This window comes from Polistes fuscatus, unplaced genomic scaffold (genome assembly GCF_010416935.1).
Source record: "Polistes fuscatus isolate 324 unplaced genomic scaffold, CU_Pfus_HIC Scaffold20, whole genome shotgun sequence".
Lineage (NCBI taxonomy): Eukaryota > Metazoa > Arthropoda > Insecta > Hymenoptera > Vespidae > Polistes > Polistes fuscatus.
In genome coordinates this window covers 3,262,254-3,283,597 of record NW_025113097.1, presented here as the reverse complement: position 1 = coordinate 3,283,597, position 21,344 = coordinate 3,262,254, and the positions used below count along the sequence as shown (strand labels likewise).

Here is a 21,344-nt window from a genome sequence, read left to right as displayed (position 1 = left end):
CGTGTAAAAGATGGTACGTAGAGAAGTCATGAAAATTCTCAAATAACTTCCCCAACCCTATCCCCGTCTTTTAACATCATACGTCAGTTCGTATTCTTTCAAAGTGCTTGGAATTCGGGTACTTTCGTGGCATGCTTTTCCTCTGGACACGAGTGAGTCTCTCTCTCTGTCTCTCCGTCTCTCATTTTCTCTACATTCGAATGTGTACACTGATACTACACGAGAAAGCGAGTAGTAGAGTACTTCGTTGGGTTCAACGAGCCAACTCTCTCGTTTATATTCGGTATCGTATTTCGGTAACGGTGGCACAGCTTCGTGGTCCATGGTGTATCCAACGGAAAGAGAAAGAAATAAAGAAAAAAAAAAAGAAAGAAAGAAAGAAAAATAAGAGAACGGAATATGTGAGAATATGTATATAGTATATGTAATACGTATTTACGTATTTACATATGTGTATAAGTGTGTGTGTGTGTGAGAGAGAAAGAGAGTAAAGCTGCCCTTTGCGTTTCTTCTTCTACAAAGGCCCATTCACGATCGTCGCGCGACTGTAACCACCACCGTAGAGAGACGGTTTCGTCGTCGTCGTCGTCGTCGTCGTGATAAAAATGGAAAGGAATGAGCGTTTGCCGAGAAAGAAGTAAAACGTGGAAAAAAGTCATTTAGATCTGAAGCTAAGAGAAGGAAGGAAGGAAGGAAGAAAGGAAGAAAGAAATGAAAGAAAGGAAAGAGAGTTTAAAACGTGACAAGGAAAGAAAGAAAGAAAGAAAGAAAGAAAGAAAGGAAGAAAGATAGATCAACGACGAACAGCCACCACGACCGTCGGTCAACTATCAAAAGAATCCCCCTTCTCACCCTGTATCACCCTCCGCACCCCAACCCACCACCCCACTGATCTTCCTCTCGCTCTCTCACAGGGATCTTCTTATTCTAGAATAAGACCACAAGATTTTCCTTTCCTTCGTTGTCCGTGGTAAAAGTACCCAATATAAAAAGAGATAGAAAAAAAACAAAGAGGAGAAAGAAGAAGAAAAAAGAAAAAGAAAAATAAAAGTTAAAAGAAAAGAGAAAAGCAAACGTAAGAAAAAAACGACGGCTGTCTACTAACTAACATAACCTCGATGATCGTAGTAAGAGTATCGCTTGCACCCTCCTCCTCCTCCCCTAACCCCTCCTCCTAACCCCCGTGTCTCCTCCTCGCTAATGCGAGTCTTTCGGAGGGTAAATGAAACCCGAGCTACACGTGTAGCCTCGTCATAAAGAAAACATGTTTTATTTATGGGGGCTAGACCTACTTGAGATTCCATTCGTAACTTGGTATATCCGAGCTAGCTATCGTTAGATTATATTATATGTATACCTGTTTTTCTTTTTTTTTGTTTTATTTTTTTCTTTTTTTTGGGGGATTCGTTGAATATATGTTAGATTAGGTAAATTTGCGTGATATTGTTTACGACGAGTAGTGTTTCTTATTTTATAAACCTATATTTCGGTTTATCGTTGAATTGTTTTATATTTTTGTTTTGAGGGGAGGAGGAGGAGAATTTTCGTTGTACGATAGCAAGCAATATACTTTTTATCGGTGACACAATTTTAATATATAATTAAATATATAATAATAATATAATATATATATAATTTAAAATTTATTATTATATTATTAAATATATAATATGATAATATAATATAATATATAATAATAATATAATTAATAATATAATATATAATTGTAAGTTATGATATGATAGTTGTTTTATATATATATTCAATACATTAACACTCGGACAATTTACGAAATCTGAAATTGATTATAAGAAAGGATCGATACAAACGTTTCAAACATTCATGAATGTTAATAAAGAGTAAAGAAAATAAAAGTAGAGTATCCGAAAGAAGAATAATGGGTTCAACAGTAACAACGAATTTGGGGTCGAAGTATTCGAAATACCCTAACGAAGTTTTAGGGTAGCACGCACCCCTCTAACATTCTTCTCTCCGTACCAATGATCCTTCGAATCAAGCTGGTAACTTGAGAGTTGTTGCTACGAAGTATAGGTAAGTATCGTTTCACGAACAAACGTCTTCGTATCTTAACGAACCTAATATCCGCTTTTATTTCTTTCTAAATTCGTTTCTAAATAAATCGATTTACACCGATCGATCTTCTCGAGATTTCATCACACGGAATTAGGAATTTCTTTCTCATCGTCAGCTTGGAGAAACGTTGCTGTTGTTTCAGCAAATGTAATCTGTAAATTATTCAAATAATTCGAGAAATGAATCATCTAATGATCACTTTAATTAATCTGCACATTATCTAGATAATCTACAGAATAATTCATTAATATGATATATACGAATAATATAATTGAGCTGTTTATTTTGAAAGTGGCCTAACTCCATTTAACCTTAAATTGAGATATTTAAAGGTTTGCGTTTCAATGCAATTCAAAATATACGTAAAGAATAACAATGAGTTATGTTGCTTAAGTGTATCTAAAGGTGTTCAATTTACAGTTCCTATTAAAATAATGGCAATTATTAAGTGAATAATATGCGTTTTCTTACCAAGAATGGAGTTAGGCCACTTTCAAAATTAACAGCCAGATTCGTTATCAAATTTGAAGGAACCGAAGTCCATTCAACATAATTTAAGATGCTTCAAATTGCGAAAAAAACAATACTTATTTTATTTTACATATCTTTATAACACTTTAAAAACATCAATTATGCGATTCGAAACATTTTTTACAAACATAAATTACAAAACAATTTTTTATTTTTGTCATTTTGTTTATGTGAAAGGGGTTTAAAGAAATCACGATGTTCCGGTGGTATATATCGTAATAAGTCAATTATGTCCTTAAATTTTGCGGTTGTAATTTGTCTTATATTTTATACAGTGATGTCAATAATATTTTCGAACTTTCTTGGTCTACCCCGACGTGGTATTAAATTCAGGACTTTCAAATTTTCGTTCTCATTCATTGATGTCTTATAGAAAATTTGATACGGTTCATTTTTGACAAAATGCATCCAACATATTTTTAAGCAGTTTATTGGTTCTCCGTTAGAATTTTTACCCTTTTAAAAATTGCGTCTTCTAATAATTTTGTTCATACAAAATCTTCTTGTCTCATTTCATGTACAATAAAGTTATTACCTTTCTGACACTTTTTGATAATATTGTAATAATCCCGGGGGACAAACAGTAAATTATTTTTATTTAATGCCATTTCTACCACACCAAAATCTCTACTCCTAATGGAGTTAGGCCACTTTCAAAATAAACGGTTCAGTAATTCAACTAACTCTGAAAACTTATGTGTCCAGAATGACCGTATTTACTCGGAATATAAAAATCTTAAATGCTTTATTGATAGATAATTTGAAGCTGTACATGTTACCGTGGGTAACCGGAAATAATTGACAAATGGAGTTAGGCCACTTTCAAAATAAACAACTCAATTATAAATGATTAAAATATACTTTCCTTAGACAATTTTTAATGTCAAAATTTTGTCACTTCGAATGATAACGATATCAATTTTAAGATTAAATCTTCCACGCTATTTCTCTTTCATCATTTTTCTATTGAATTTTTCTGAAAGAGTGGAAAACAAAATGACAATCCTTTCTCAAGCTAACATCGTTCTCGTTTATCCCACGTAACGTACACGTCCCTCGACACGAACTCGTTGCACCGATGATAAACGCGCACTAAAACCTTATCCTACTCTCTCTCTCTCTCTCTTCCTGGGAAAGCGAAATTACGCGGAGCTACGACAGCGATAGCTCGCCTCGTTAGACACAATACGAGTCTATCTTCCTGTTTCTCTTCCTTCTCTACCCACAAATGTCTATGTATATGTACCTAGCATATACCTGAGAATCGCGTTTATAAAGGTCATAGCGCGTTTCTCGGCACGATATGACATAGGACTTTGACTTAAGAGAAACACGTCTCTTTTGTCTTTGTATATATATTGTATATATGTGTGTGTTATGTGCGTATGAGTAGTATATATATATATGTATATATGTATATACGTGAAAATAGCAAAGCTCCTAAACAGTCACGACATCCTATGAGAAACAAACGCGTAAGCTCGTTCGTAGTTGGCCGGTAATAGTCAGTATTTAGTCGTTTAGTAATTAGTATATCCCATAGCTAATACGTTCTGAGTTTATACACGGTAGTCACTTGTAAAAGGGTTAATCTAAGATAGAAATGTTCATCCTCGAATGTTCTTATCTTATTATCTTAATAGATAATTGCGATAATTGTATAGAAAGTATACTTTGAATGATGTATAATGATACGTTGAGAATAAACGAAAGTGTTGTCAAAATGATTTCTATGGTTATATTATATAAAAGATATGATTTTGAAAAGGAAAATAGGAAAAAAAAAATGACGAATTGCGAGCGAGTAAAAGAGAATAATACACAGGGGGAATTAAGAATATGTCGTTTCTCTTTGAAATAGGTAAAAAACACAGTCGATTGAACGTGAATTGTATGGGATTGTGAGTCGGGTTGATTGGCATCTATAGGACCGCACAATCCGTATAGTTCGGTATAACGTCTATCGAATGCTTCGAAACGGTGTAATTTCACGGTGCCTGTTCAACCATTGTTTGCCGAATACAGATCTAGACGAAGATAGCTCGATTACGTTTCATCGTGATTTATCGGGGTCTCCTTAGTTCAACGTAACTTCGATAGAGTCAGTTTTCGTTTTAAGGATTGAAACGGATGTGAAACGGGTCTGTTGTGTATTTAGTTATGGTTATTAACGATGTTAGTTACGTAGACAGAAATTCATCCGATCCTGGTTTAGAAACTGCTAACGTAACATCATGTTACGTTATGTGGCTTTCGAACATCGAACTTTGATTAACCTTATCAAGTAGGCAAGTTCTAATTTTACCATTAACAACCGATGGATTATAATTAGACGCGACAATATTACCGTAGGAAATATTATTAATTAATTGGAAAATATTTTACGCGTTCGGGATTTTATGATATGATAATAGTATAAATAAAAAACGATTACAGTTAACGATTAAGTACACGGAATTTTGTTCCAGTTGTATAAAATGCACTGATTTATTTTTTTTATTTTTTTTTTTGGAACGTTAATCCTATTCGTAATTCGATATTGGATCGAGAGACCTTTTCGAATATTGATAAGTAAGATCAAAAAATAGTCACGAATATTATGTTATGATATCTTTTATCGATATCCTACGAATATCGAGATTTGATTAGTTTTATCGAAAATTAACTTGATCGACTAATGTTAGATTGAAATCAGTCGCGAAGACGAAGCCCTTTCGAAAAATAGGAGACATTTTTAACAAAATTGTTACTAATTTTGGACCGGTATATTCTAGTAAATGTATAAGACGATTTATAAGTTCGCTTCGGTATACAAAAATTTATGTTAAAACTCTTCAGACTTTTTATATAGAAATTATTAATTATTAAAAATTTGTCTGAAAAATATATACGAGCACGAGTGTCGTGATTTTTATACGAAAATATCTTAATTGATCAAATGAAAAATCATTACGTTCTTCTATGTGGCCAACTGAATATCGAGATTCGATTAGTTCTTTTCTCAAGACAGATTTAACTTTCTTATCTAGAAAAGAAAAAAAAGGAAAGGTCTAATTTTAAAATACGATTCTTAGAAAATTGCGTCCAAGATGGGGAATTGAAATATTCTTTCAAATAAAAATAAAATATATAAATTCTCTCGCGATACGCTATACGTTTACCAATCTATCATATTACGTATGAAAGTTCGATCTAATTTTACTTACAATTAAGGAGTTATACGCAGTTGCGAGGCTCGAAAAAGACGTATTTTCATGAATTTTTTCTAGAAACAGTTTTTATTTCTCAAACAAAAGTGATGGTAATTCAAATAGAGCCAACTTTTGAGAATACAATAGCGCGTCGATTATGTCAAAATATTAATCTGCACCGCTCCTGTAGATGATTTCCTGAACGTCCTCTAAAAAAAGACGTTTGGCGGTGATCTTCATTTTGGCGGTTTGGATTATTGAAATTAAAAAATATGGTGGATTCTTTTAAAGGATAGATTAATGCAGGTATTAAAACCAAGGAATAATAAAAATTTTGATTTTTGACAAAATGGCGTCTATTTGAAAAAAAGTTATTGTTTTTGACTAAAATTTTCGCTCTAAATTGTTACAAAAAAATAGTAATAAATTTTTTAAAAATTATTCCTTATACTTAATACCTGAGGAATATATCTAAGAAGATTGTGTAAAAATTCGAAACCGATCGGTTAAGCCGTTTTTGAAAAATCGAGATCACCGACTTTGAAAATACCGTTTTGAGAAAAACGCGTTTAAAGTTTCAAAGAGACGTTTACGCATAGTTAAAAATTTTTGTTTGCAGCTTACATGAAGTGAAGAATATTTGTCGGATCGATTTGAAATTTTCAAAGAATATACTTAAATATATGTACATTCCGAAAATGAAAAAAAAAAAAAATCGATTTTTTTAAAATTCTAACTGCGTATAACCCCTTAATCGAACAAAAATATGAACCCTTTGAATGCAATTCGTGCATATATGAGCCGTTTATTTTGAAAATGGCCTAAGTCCATTTATACGTAAATTGAGATATTTAAGGGTTTGTATTTCAATGCAATTAAAAATATACGTAAAAAATAACAATGAGTTATGCTGCTTAAGTGTATCTAAAGGTGTTCAATTTACAGTTCCTATTAAAATAATGGCAATTATTAAGTGAATAATATGCGTTTTCTTACCAAGAATGGAGTTAGGCCACTTTCAAAATGAACAACCAGATTCGTTATAAAATTTGAAGGAACCGAAGTCCATTCAACATAATTTAAGATGCTTCAAATTGCGAAAAAACAATACTTATTTTATTTAACATATCTTTATAACACTTTAAAAACATAAATTATGCGATTCAAAATATTTTTGATGTCCTTGAATTTTGCGGTTGTAATTTGTCTTATATTTTTATACAATGGTGTCAATACAATATTTTCGAACTTTCTTGGTCTACCCTGACGTGATAATAAATTCATGACATTTTTTCTTTTATTGTTATGCTTTTATTTTATCCAAATAAAAATTGCCTTGACAGAAGAATCATAAAGTTTTCAGCGATTGCAATAGTTAGATATGCATACCGTACTCAAACGGTTTAAACATTAAATGATAATTTAATCGGGAACAATTGACACGCGTATCTAAAATAAAGAAAAATTGTCACGAATTTTCTACATCAAAATACCTTAGGGCAAATGAAGGTGTAAAAGTGTTAAAAGAAAAATAAAAAGAAAAAGAAAAATATAAAAACGAGGGGTAGGAAAAGGAAGGGAAAAAAAAGAAAAAAGAAAAAAAAATATATGAAAGTGTCGAGATCTCAGTCTCGGAAGCTTTTACGCGTTTTTCCCGTTTCTCGGTGAGCCAAGCAACGCACAAAAACAGAAAAAGAAAGAAATAAAGAGAGAGAGAGAGAGAAAGCAATAAATGTACTCTCGTCTTTCCTCTTAGTCGTCATCGTCGTCATGGTCGTCATGGTCGTCGTCGTCGGCGTCGTCGTCGTTGGCAGCAACACGTGGAAACCGGTTTCTGCTTTTATCGGTGTATCGCCTACGGACCGGGTGGGTGCCGTGTCGACGATCGAAATCCGGTATAGTATTATACTCTCTCAAGTTATGTACATGACACGACATATATACGCACACACATACATAAAGAGAGAGAGAGAGAGAGAGAGAGAGAGAGAGAGAGAGAGAGAGTGTCCACGAGTTCGATGTATCTCATGCAGGACGGAATTCGAGGCGTAATAAGGCGTAGCCTTAGAGGTGAGTACGTAAAACAAACGTGATGTTTGTTAACGAGTAAAAAAAAGGATGCACGTATCTCGAATTAAGCACAAGTATTATTTGCCAACGAATTTGACAAAATTTCATTTCAAACCAAAGTTTTTCCACGCCATACATAATATTCGTATTTTTTTTTTTTGGACTAAGGGGGTGGGGTTTAATAATAATAGTTCGAATAAGTTAGATCATCATTTTAAGTATTTTTAACGAGTATCATAAATAATCATAATTGACGGGTGGAACATTTATATCAGATTTATAAACGTGGGTGATTAAGTAAATCTATTTTTTCTCTTTTTATTAGTGGACGGTTTATATATATATGTGTGTGTATGTTTATAAATAAAATGAATTATTTAAATATACATATTAACCTACGCATTTCTATTTATATAGAATGTATAGAATATTTAAATAAGATTTATGAATGTACCTATATATAAATAATTTTCTATAGAGACTAGTTTGAATTAACTCATGACGTATATTAATTGATTGTATATTAATTCACTGTTTGTGAAATAGTTTTGTTATAAGTTTACAATATTAATATCTATATAAATATAAATATAAAATTTATCTACTATATCTATAAATAAAGAATGAATTAAATTTTGAAACAATAGAATGAATTATTAAATATATCTATATATATAGATAAATGTATTGTGCATAAGTAAATACACAAACACACACACACACGTTTCTATCGTTAATCCTTTACACGAAACGAGCTTCTGCATTTTCCTTTTCACGTGTCCCACCCATTTATATACCATCCCTTCTTTTATATCTTTCCCTATATACATATTTGTTTCTCTTCTTCTTTCCATTTCCATGGGTTGAACTCGCACCACGAAGAACGCACCACCATCTCGTCTTATCTTCGTCATGCGGTGCACAACCTGCGAGAGACGCGCGAAATGTCTTTTCATATCAATATGCGCGCCTGGTATCCTTGAGTCCGATGCCTTTTATAAACCTTAAAGGCTTCTCTGTCTCTTTATATATATATCTTTTAGAAAGAGAACACAGACAAAAAGAATGAAAAAAGAGGAATTCGAAGGGACACCAACTACAAACCCAAGATTCATCTTTGGCGTTATGCAAATAATGAATAGCCTATCTTGGATTTGCGAGAGAGAATGATCTTATCCTTTCATTTCAAACGTCATGGGGAAGAGTTAAAAGCAAATGAATGAACAAAAAGTTTATAGCGTTTGACATATCCTGCTTTGTAAAACAAAAAAAAAACGTACGCGCATTGAACTCTTAACGGAATATCGTCAAATGTACGTGAATTGAATCATTTTTGTTTTTCTTAATATGCCGAATATATATATTAATAATAATTATTTAATATTATATTTATCATATAAATATATATTAATTTATATAATATTTTATAATATTAAATAATTATTATATATTATTATATATAATAATTATTTAATATATTTATATTATATATAAAATTTTATAATATTAAATAATTATTATATATTAATAATAATTATTTAATATTATATTTATCGTATAATACGCGTATCAATATAATTTTAGAATAAAAATAGAAAAAAACTAAACGCGTATAAGATATAGGAGGAGAGAAATAAAATCAAATAAAATGAAAGAAAGAAATGTTAAACACTCGAGTTGGCTGAAACCATCCCCATCACCCCCACCACTACCACCCACATAGCTGCGATACGACAAAAAGGAGAGAAGAAAATATTATTGTTGGTCGTGGCCTAAGTTATTCTCTCTCTCTCTCTCTCTCTCTCGTCTTTGGACAGAACTTGAGACGGTAAGGCCTACCTAATCGCGCGAATCGCCGCCACTAATGGACCAACATTGCTTACGCGTGTCACGTGATTTTCCCGTGGTTACACCCACACACGTTGCGACGTGTGTTTAGTCATTGCTGATGCGTACCGCGTATCCTTTGTCTCGTTTCTCCACCCAACCCTCTGACCCCCCAACCCTCACTCCGCCCCGCCTATTACCACTGCCCATTCTACTCTATTTTTTTTTTATTTTTAATACTTTCCTTCCACTCGAATCAATTTTCGTAACGAGAGAGAATGAGAGAGATCATATTGTCTCTCTCTCTCTCTTTATGGATATCTCTCGTTATTATTGTTATTATTATTATTTTGATTATTAGTTTCTGAAGGATGTGCAATTGTTCGTACGTTAATTAATATCTAGCGTGTTCTCCTCCTTTTTTTCTTTTTGTTTAAATTTATTATTATTATTATTTCGAAGTAACGGAAGCGAGCAACAATAGAAAAACGCCGTTATTATCGTTATTGTTAATACCTGCGGGCGTTATTGTTATCGGTATTATTATTGCAACGTCTCTCGCAAAAGAATTCGTTCGTAACAGAGAGTAAACGAGAGAATCGGCAAGTAATTTAACTCTCTCTCTTTTTTTTTTAATTTTTTTCCTTCTTTTAGCAAACACCTTTCTTATTCCCTCAACAATTACATATCGATGTTAAATGTTTATATCCATCGGTTATTTTATACGCGTTATACAACATAGTGTATTTATATTATACCCGAATAATCGTAAAATTGTAAAAAGGAATAGCACGGATAACGAGAACAATAGCAACAATAATAATAACGATGAAAATAATGATAACGATGAAAAATAAATTTGAAAATAAAAAGAAAAAGAAAAAGAAAAAGAAAAAGCAAATGTGATTTGCTTACCAGCTACGGTGAGGGTAGCATTCCTGCTAGGTACAGAGCCAGCTTGATTCTTTGCGACGCACCAATAAACACCACCGTCCTGTTCCTTCTTCCCGTTCATAACACGAAGAAAGAATAGGGATCCCGTGGGAAGGAGCACCCGGTGGGACTTGGCGTCCCCTGGTGACGTCTGCACGAGCTCACCATCCTTATACCATTCTATCACGGGATCCGGTTTACCCTCGGCCTTGCAGTTCAACGTCACCGGCTCGTGCTTTGCCACGATTATGTCCGATGGATGTTCCGTTATCCGTGGCGATCGTAGTTGCCCTGAAACAAAAGATGGAAAAGGTTCTTTTGTAAATGACCGGAACGTGTGAAACCTCGCAACCCGTCTATCTTATATTATATATATTTTTTTTTTTTTCATTTTAAAGATACCTCGTATCTCGTATTTGAAACAAACCAAAATTTAAAACATGTGGTCAATTTTATATGTATATATGTTATAGTATGTAATATATGTTATAGCCCAGTGAAATTTGGCCATTAGTATAGTATGTAATATACTATATATATATATATTATAATAATATACTATATATATAATATAATATATAATATATACTATATATATCTAAGATTTACGTATAGAGATAAGATATTTATTTATAATGGTAATAGTAATAGTAAAGTATTTAATTATTAATAAATACTAACAAGGTATAATGTTTGTAAGAAAAATAAAATGGTACGTATCTATAATCCAATGATCCAATGCTAACAATAAGTGTAACTCCCTACGTCCGAAAACAACCGCAAGGAACACCCGAACCCGACTCGTCGTCGCCTATCGTAATCCTTCGCCATTCCCCGTTGTCTTCCGTACTCTTCGTTACACTTATCAATCGTCAATTATTACCGAACTCACAGAAAAACGCACAGCCAGTCCTTTCCGTCGCCTACTTATACCCTACATCCCCTCCATCGTCTTCCGTTGTTTCTCGTCATCTCCCTGGAAACTTCTCGATCATTCCAAACCGCGCACAAAGGCTTTTCCGGTATTTCACATTATCGAGAACGTTCGGGAGGCTTCGATGTAGCTATACAAAAGCGACAAGTTCAGACGGCGTAACCTTATACCTAAAACTAATATTCTTATCTAACGCTCTTTCTTTATCCTCGACCGGATGCATTCTTTCATTTCTTTCAATCACTCTATACTCATACCATTCACACATTCATATCTATACTTCTTAAACAATTCAAAACCTCACATATATACAGTAAAACCTCTTTTTGTGCGGTCCTTTTTTATACGATTTTATTTTTGTGCGATTTGTTTTGTGCGATTTATTTTTATGCGGTATCTAAATCTCAGCAGCGTTGCTACCAGTTTTATGTTTTCTTTCAATGTACATATACATGTGTGGACGAACTCTGATTACATCGTCTCCTTGACGACGGTGTATCCGGACTTCGCGACGCTGTTCATCTGATTTAAACAATCTCCTAACAATTATTTAATTTGATTGAAAGCATTTTCACATCTATATTTCGCAAATAATTGATGTATTTTCTAAGTGCGACTTTTTTTATGCGGTCCCTGTCCGCCGCATAAAAAAAAAATTAGGTAGTATATCGTACAAAGTTGTTTATAATATGTAAGTATTTATAAAATTACCGAATATTTTTTTGTACGATTTCTTTTACGCGGTCCCTATCCATCGCACAAAAAGAGGTTTTACTGTAATAATATACTAACATATATTACATACTATAGTATATTATAGTATAGTATAGTATAGTATAGTATATTATAGTAAGTAATATATGTTATAGTGAAAGATAGAAATTAGAGAGCGTCAGGATTCAAATGATCGTTTGGTATATGTCCAAAATATTAATTAAAAAATTAATAAATGTATCATAGAAAAATTGTACAAGGTAAAAAAGAAATCAGAACGTTATGTTTCCTCCTACCGCTATAACACCATAAGTAAGTTACCTTTAAACCCTTCGTTTTCGTTCTACGATCATACTTTTTGAACTTTGAAATTAAATGACGCGTAACTACGCATCATCGAGGTATTTCCGGACACGCGAAATCTCATTCGTTAGAAATCGATCGTCTACCGGTTGACGCTTTTATTTCACGCCGGTTTGCCCGGATTCGATATGGAAATTACCATGAAATCGTTTCATTTTATAGCCCCGTGATTTCCGGCTACTCGTATAAGAATAGACACCCACGCCATCGTGGTTTTTTTTTTCTTTTTAATCTAATTTTTGAATATGTTTTTTTTCAGCGGTTTTGCATTGTTATTCCAATGATTTTTATCACCGGGTCATTGGGTCCGATCGCATCCAACGAAAATTGTTTCCATCTTTTCGATAAATGATCGCAATAACAAATGATCGCGAAAACTTTTAAGAGAGTCCATGTTGAAATCAATCGCAATTAATGTAACGTTTTTTGCCTTGTTCTCTTTTTCTTTTTCATTCAGTTTTGTTATTATTATTTTTTTTAATTCTTTTCTTTTACATCACGTACGCGTATCCATCTATCGTACATTAATTAACGTTTCTTCGAAAATCACATATGAAATATATACAATACGGCCAATTAGTGGTAAAATAGTATTCGTGTTATTGGTGTACACGTAACATCGAACTACAAGGAGATAATCCCAGCTTCAATTAAGCTCGTAGGATCATTCTAATAATTTAATATTCATATATTTTATAAAAGAGTAAACTTGGATTTGTACGGTACTTACTGATTCATTATTTTAACAGATTACGAAACGCGAAATACATTTTAAGATATTAATTTAAAACAAAGAAAAAAAAAAGAAATAGAAATATATCCGAACGAATGATTTATTTAAACAAATAAAAAAAAAAAAAACGAAAAAGAAAGTGATCGTAAGTGTGATTGAACGATATGCGAGTATGCATTAAATCTTCATCGGTATACTTTACTTTGTCATTTATTGTTTCAATCTTGCGTAAATAATGTAAGACCGCACTCAAACTCGATACCCAAAGCTTATTTTATTCATGAGAAACAACACCATGGAGAGGTCGGAAATAAGAGAAAAATAAAATGTAAGAAAAACAATCGTTTTCCGTGGATAAAGGAACTCGTTACGAAATAGTTCGTAGCCTAACTTTCAAGTTTTTCTTCTACTCGGATCAGAGACCCCGTCAAGGGTCTCCTAGTCTTCCCACCTAGGGGGATTGATTCTCGATTACCTTTCGTAAAAGCGTAATACCTGACAAACGTACGTATGGGTAATGGAATCGATCGTGTAAGTTTACAAGGTTTCGAATTTATACCATAGCAATGAACGAAACTAATTCTGAACAACTATACCGTATGGGTACGGTTACAAATGATTTCTCAAATATTCCATCGATAAATTTCTAACGCGAAATTACTCGTATTTTTATTTATTACTCGTTGTTACTATTACAGTTAATCGAGAAACAATTGACAAATGAATTCTCGCACGTACATTTGTTACAAAATAATCGATCGTTAAAATAACTTAGACGCGTTATTTTTACGTTGTGTTTTCATTAAAAACTTAGATAGAAGAAACACGTTTACGAACGATTGAATGTTCATCCACGACATCCACGGGCGTGGTCTGTCTTTCCCTCTTTTATTTTCTTTTTGACCCCTCCCACCCCGTCCCAATCTCCCTTTTTTTTTCCAACGACGACCGCCTACGAAACGACCAACACTCTCTCTCTCTCTCTCTCGAACCCTTTAACTTCGAACGACTGGTACAAGTAACGCTTAAACGACGTCTCTAATAACACGAGACCGATCGGCTGCCTAATTACACGCGATTACACCATAGCCGTTTTGCCTTTTCCTAACCGTTGCAAATTGTAAATCATCGCGATGTTGCAACGATGTACAAAACCTATTCTTTTTTTCTCAATTCATCTAAGTAACTATATACGTATTTAAATATATATATATAGGAAAGTATTGTGAGAAAATATCGCTTGAATTATTATGTATCTATGGTAAAATAATGAATTTAGATAAAAACAGAGAGAGGAAAAAAAAGATGACACTATTTGCAACGACGTACAAAACCTATTCTTTTTTTCAATTCATCTAAGTACCTACATACGTATTTAAATATATATATATATGAAAGTATTGTGAGAAAATATATCGCTTGAATTATTATATATATATATATTTTATATTATATTTATTATATATATATTATTTTATATTTTTTATATATATTATTATTTTATATTTTTATATTATACATTTTACCATATATATGTATATGGTAAAATAATGAATTTAGATAAAAACAGAGAGAGGAAAAAAAGATGACACTATTTGCAACGACGTACAAAACCTATTCTTTTTTTTTCAATTCATCTAAGTACCTATATACGTATTTAAATATATATATATAGGAAAGTATTGTGAGAAAATATATCGCTTGAATTATTATATGTATCTATGGTAAAATAATGAATTTAAATAAAAAGAGTGAGAGGAAAAAAAAGATGACACTATTTGCAACGACGTACAAAACCTATTCTTTTTTTCTCAATTCATCTAAGTACCTACATACGTATTTAAATATATATATATAGGAAAGTATTGTGAGAAAATATATCGCTCGAATTATTATATGAGCCGTTTATTTTGAAAGTGGCCTAACTCCATTAGGAGTAGAGATTTTGGTGTGGTAGAAATGGCATTAAATAAAAATAATTTACTGTTTGTCCCCCGGGATTATTACAATATTATCAAAAAGTGTCGGAAAGGTAATAACTTTATTGTACATGAAATGAGACAAGAAGATTTTGTATGAACAAAATTATTAGAAGACGCAATTTTTAAAAGGGTCAAGAATTCTAACGGAGAACCAATATACTGGTTAAAAATATGTTGGATGCGTTTTGTCAGAAATGAACCGTATAAAATTTTCTATAAGACGTCAATGAATGAGTACGAAAATTGAAAGTCCTGAATTTAATACCACGTCGGGGTAGACCAAAAAAGTTCGAAAATATTATATGACATCACTGTATAAAAATATAAGACAAATTACAACCGCAAAATTCAAGGACATAATTGACTTATTACGATATATACCACCGGAACATCGTGATTTCTTTATAATCCCTTTCGCATAAACAAAATGAAAAAAAATAAAAAATTGTTTTGTAATTTACGTTTGTAAAAAATGTTTCGAATCGCATAATTTATATTTTTAAAGTGTTATAAAGATATGTAAAATAAAATAAGTATTGTTTTTTCGCAATTTGAAGCATCTTAAATTATGTTGAATGGACTTCGGTTCCTTCAAATTTTATAACGAATCTGGTTGTTAATTTTGAAAGTGGCCTAACTCCATTCTTGATAAGAAAACGCATATTATTCACTTAATAATTGCCATTATTTTAATAGGAACTGTAAATTGAACACCTTTAGATACACTTAAGCAACATAACTCATTGTTATTCTTTACGTATATTTTGAATTGCATTGAAACACAAACCCTTAAATATCTCAATTTAAGGTTAAATGGAGTTAGGCCACTTTCAAAATAAACGGCTCATATGTATAAATGGTAAAATAATGAATTTAGATAAAAAGAGAGAGAGGAAAAAAAAGATGACACTATTTGAAGATAATATATCTAAAACGTGAATCACGTTATATACATCATCGTGTATCGTTATCTTTGATTTCTATGGAACAAACGTTAAAAGATAAACTCGATAAAAAGAAAAAATGGTTACAAATGTAAACCTCGGCAAGACGTTATTATCGCTTTTCACAATGCGTAACTACAATCTTTCGTTGTCAGGAGGAAACATCGATACGTTCACCGAGTGCCAAATACGGGTGTAGAAAGAAAGACGTTTTCTACCTCGAAGGTCTAACAACGGCTTCGACCAACTACGGTCATAACTAAAAGAGAACGAGGACTTGGGAAGCTCGTTGTTCTCTTCTCTTCTCTACCTTTACACACGTTGTATGTTCTACGTGTGTATAGGTATACATTTCAAACGAGTGTTTGCGATTAGAAGCGTTGGCGTAAGCAATCTACTGACGGATTAGATTGTTCTTTGGAATACCTTCGTTTTCTTTAACGATTACATATATATATAAAAAAAACACGTATGTGTGTGTGTACAGGTGTATACAAAAAGATCCTAACAATCCTAGCGTGTTAAAAAAATATCGAACAATATATATATTTTATAAAGATTGTTCTTTGGAATTCCTTCGTTTTCTTTAACAATTACATATATAAAAAAATCACGTATGTGTGTGTACAGGTGTATACAATAAGATCCTAACAATCCTAGCGTATTAAAAAAAATATCGAACAATATAATATATATATTTTATAAAGATTGTTCTTTGGAATTCCTTTGTTTTCCTTAACAATTACATATATATATATATATATAAATCACGTATGTGTGAGTGTGTACAGGTGTATACAAAAAGATCCTAACAATCCTAGCATGTTAACAAAATATCGAACAATATAATATATATATATATTTTATAAAAATTCATTCGTTCAACGAAGAAAAACTATTTGAAACTCAATTTTGATATAAATTAAATTCCATTATATTACCCTTCGAAGTCGGTTGGCGGAAAGTGGGGGTGGCTGTGGGGTTGAGTCGAAGGGATGGAAGAACAATGGATAAAATACTTTATTCGCGCATCGTTGAAGTTATTCTTCGTGAGTTAAAGTACGATCGAAATTTCATTTTTACGGATCACAAAAATACAAGTCTTTTCCTTTTTTTTCTTTTTTTATCTTTTTAATTTTTTGTTCTACGCGAGAAAATTACATAGCAGGCCACGCGTGAACTTGATTTTCAATAGAATTTGGAGAATCATTAAGGGAAAAATGTCCAATTCGTTGGACGACTGGAAAGAGAACGAGAGAGACAGAGAGACAGAGAGAGAGAGAGAGAGAGAGATAGAAGCCAGATTTTGCACGCGTTTCGAACTGGCTTGTTTTAAAATTCCGATGAAAATTCATTCGATGTACTTTTATACAGCACAGGGAAAATACATTGGAGCCCGTTTACGCAGGCTACATAGCAAATTGAATTTATATATATATATATAATATATACATATAACCGTGAAAATGTATATGTCATCCATGTTGGATTTTACGTCATAACTTTTTCCTTTTTTTTTCTTTTTTTTTTTTAACCGCGCGTACGATATTTTCTCTCTTCGTCTCTCTTCTCTTTTATTTTATAATGCTATAATGTTTACAAGCGAGGAATCTCGAACGAGATCTAGCCGTAAAAACTTTTCCATCCGACGAAAGCGAAGGATGGAGCGAAGGAAAGGGAAGGGGGCGGGGAGGATTGGATCATCGTCGTCCTTTCTGATTTTCCTTTTTCTTCTTCCGTATTTACATTTTTTTTTTATTTTCATTTTTTTCTCTTCTTCTCCGTCTCTTTTACCATTCCCGTACGAATCCTCATAAGGAAGGTAGTAATAGTAGTAGTAGTATTAGTAATAGTAATAGTAATAGTCGTCAAGGCTTATTACGTTTTTTCATGGAAAAATAAACGATGGTAGGGAACATGCATGCTTTGAGAATCAATCGAATACACGCGAGTTTTGCCCATATCTATCCCTTTTATTGACCAATCGTTTATTTCTTTACCCCGGCGTATCGTACGGTATAGTACACTCAACAACTATACTAGCAAACGATGGAAATTTAGAAAAAAATTAAAAGAAAAGAAAAAAAAACATACGATTCAGCGATAAGCTAGATATATCGAGAGGAGAGTAAAGTTACATAAGCCAGTTTCCTTCGTTAACAAACCATAGGCACCAGCGTCATTATTTATTTTATAACGTTGAGCTCGTTAACGCTTCGATAAATATGGCTACGGATCGGTTGGGAAAATGCAAACTATTCTCGATCTCTCGACTCGTCGATTTATAAAACGATCTCTCTCTCTCTCTTTATCTATCTATATCTATCTATATCTATCTATTTCTATCTACCTATCTATCTATCTATGTCTTTTTCTATCCGTATTTATCCTGCTTTCAACGTTTCGTCTCTAGAGTACAAAGTAACAGGAGACTGGATCAAGTCTAGGATTAAGTTTGATTCATTTGTCCCCCCCCCACTTCCCAACTTTAACCTCATCCCTCCGAGCAACTATTCGTCCGTTAATTTCATCGTAGAATAAATATCCTCAGATCGATAGGAAATAGAAAAGTTGTGTGACGCATGAGAGTGTAATTTCTGTGTTTGATCAAAGTAGAATAAATAATATGACATGTTTAATTTTTTAGTTATATTATACTTTACACTCTGTGATTACGTTTATATATGATACTTCTCTAAATGGTATCATATCAATTTTATTTATTATCACATATTATGTCATATATTTTATTTTATTTTTGAAATTATACTTCTTTTGGTTCGTTGGGAAAATGTGATGGGAGTGATTTTTTTCCGAGCGTCTGGAAAAACGACACCATGAAGTTTGTCGATATTTATGACGCGCGGCAAAACGATTTCAAGTTTACGGGCATGAAGTTGTCTTCTCTTCTTCTTCCCATTTTTCTCAAGCCGGTCACCCATCCTAGTACTAATCGTACTCAGCGCTGCTTGACTTAAATGATCGAGCGGGAACCAATGTTATCACAGCGCCATGGCCGTTGACGCATAAAGTAATTCGATATATCCCATTATATTTAGTATGGACTGATATCTATATTTTGATATTTTTGTTTTTTTTTGTTTTGTATCTTTCTTATATATATATAATAATAATTATTTTGTTTTTTAAGTTATTTTTTTCTTTTAAGTTTTTTATTAAAGTTATTTTTGAGGTTATTGAGGTTATGTTCATTTTGGTACGGCAAAGAAGTATAACTTCTTACGTGCGTACATAAGTACACACCAGTTTTTTCTTTTTTTTCTTAATCGAGATTCTTATTTACTTGACCGATTCGAAAGGAAAAAAAAAAAACGTGCGAAACGTCGTAAAAAATCGACGAGAAAAATTGACGACAAGTTTAATGGAACTAGACGGACTGTGTTAAAAGTTCATAAACTATTATCTCAAAATCAAGCTGATCTTTTATGACGTTTTTAATTACCATAAGTGCATCCACGAAGCAAAAGTAATAATAATAATGATATAGACTGATATTGTTTCGCGCAAAGATCAGAGAAATTTTTTTATCAAACCAATTTTCTCTACCCAACTTTCATCCAAATTGAGCTGCTGACGCTGCTGCTGCTGCTAATTTTTCTTTTTTTTTTTTTTTCGGAGGATGGACGTTCGTTCTTATTTTCTCTTTCTTTTTAATTCCTTTCTACTATATATAAAAACATTTCCATCTCTCTTTCTTTGATTAGATATAATATTTCGTCAAAGCTTGCGCGTACCCCTTAATTAAATTTAATTTTTATTTATTTGTTTGTTCGTTTGTGTGTGGTTTTTTTTCCTTCTTTTATAGTAATATACTCTACAATTTATTTCGTTAGTTTCGTGGATTATGAAAATTTTGTTTACCTGCGAGTATTTTTGCGAAACGTGAAATTACGGTTCTGCAAAAAAAAAAAAGAAAAAAGAAAAAAGAAGAGAAAAAAGAAAAAAAAAAACGTAATATTAAACACGAGAAATAAACGCGATAACATTCTATTTACATTTTTCCTCCATATTCTTTCGTTTTATTTTAATATTCTCTCTTTTTCTTTTTTCTTTTTCATTCGTCATTTCTCGAATATTTTATTTTCATTTTAATCCTTATCTACTTCTTCAAAGAACGAATACTAATTCATATACATTTTAACATTTTAAATAAATATATATAATATTTTAAAATATATCATCTTATATTTTAAGATTATAATCGTTTATTACTAGAAGCACAGTTAAACAACGTAGAATTGTATCCAACGTAATTCCATATATTAAATTTCATTTCTAATTTGTACGTAATATTTTTGAATGTAAAAAGAACGAGGCTAATTACTGTCTTAGAGATGTGAGAGATGTGAGAGAGAGAGAGAGAGAGAATCTTCCTCGTGTGTAATAGTTCCAGCCTCGTGCGTCGCAGTTATGCCAACCATCTTGTCATCTCGACGAGGATTATCGAAATATTCGCGGAATCTAAACGCGTATTCACGTTCTCTGGATCGTGATACGTTCGATCGTTCAACACGGAATGATAGAATGAGAGAAAAAGAGAAAGAGAAAGAGAAAGGCATGTGAAGAGGGAAGAGAGAGAAAGAGAGAGAGAAAGTAAGAGAGAAAGATTTTCCTGCGTACTAAGAGTAAATATATATATGTGTGTGTGTGTGTGTGTGTATGTGTGTATGTGAGGGCTTATTGTTATGGAGGAAACTTTTCCAAAAGAAGGAAGTCGAGTGGCTATAACGCCAGCACACCCCCATTACATGTCGATTTTCCTTCTTCGCTTTACTTACATACACTTATATGTATATACACACGTGTGACAATATTCTTGCATATATATATTGAAATATTACAGTATTATATATATAACTTTATACAATTTTAATTTATTTTATTTTATTTTATATAAATATATTATATATATTTTATATAAATATATATATTTATATATTTTATATAAATATAAAATAAATATTTTATTTTATTTATTTTATTTAATAATATTTTATTGACCCTAGA

At 32.1% G+C, this 21,344-nt stretch overlaps 1 protein-coding gene across 1 annotated transcript in view; it reads right to left on the bottom strand.

Annotated features, from left to right (window-relative positions):
* Positions 1–21,344, bottom strand: part of LOC122517458 (roundabout homolog 2-like) — a 207,748-nt gene that overhangs the window by 95,511 nt on the left and 90,893 nt on the right. The window contains exon 3 of the mRNA XM_043635853.1: positions 10,629–10,937. Within this exon, the coding sequence (XP_043491788.1) occupies positions 10,629–10,937 (309 nt within the window). The remainder of the gene's footprint in view (positions 1–10,628; positions 10,938–21,344) is intronic.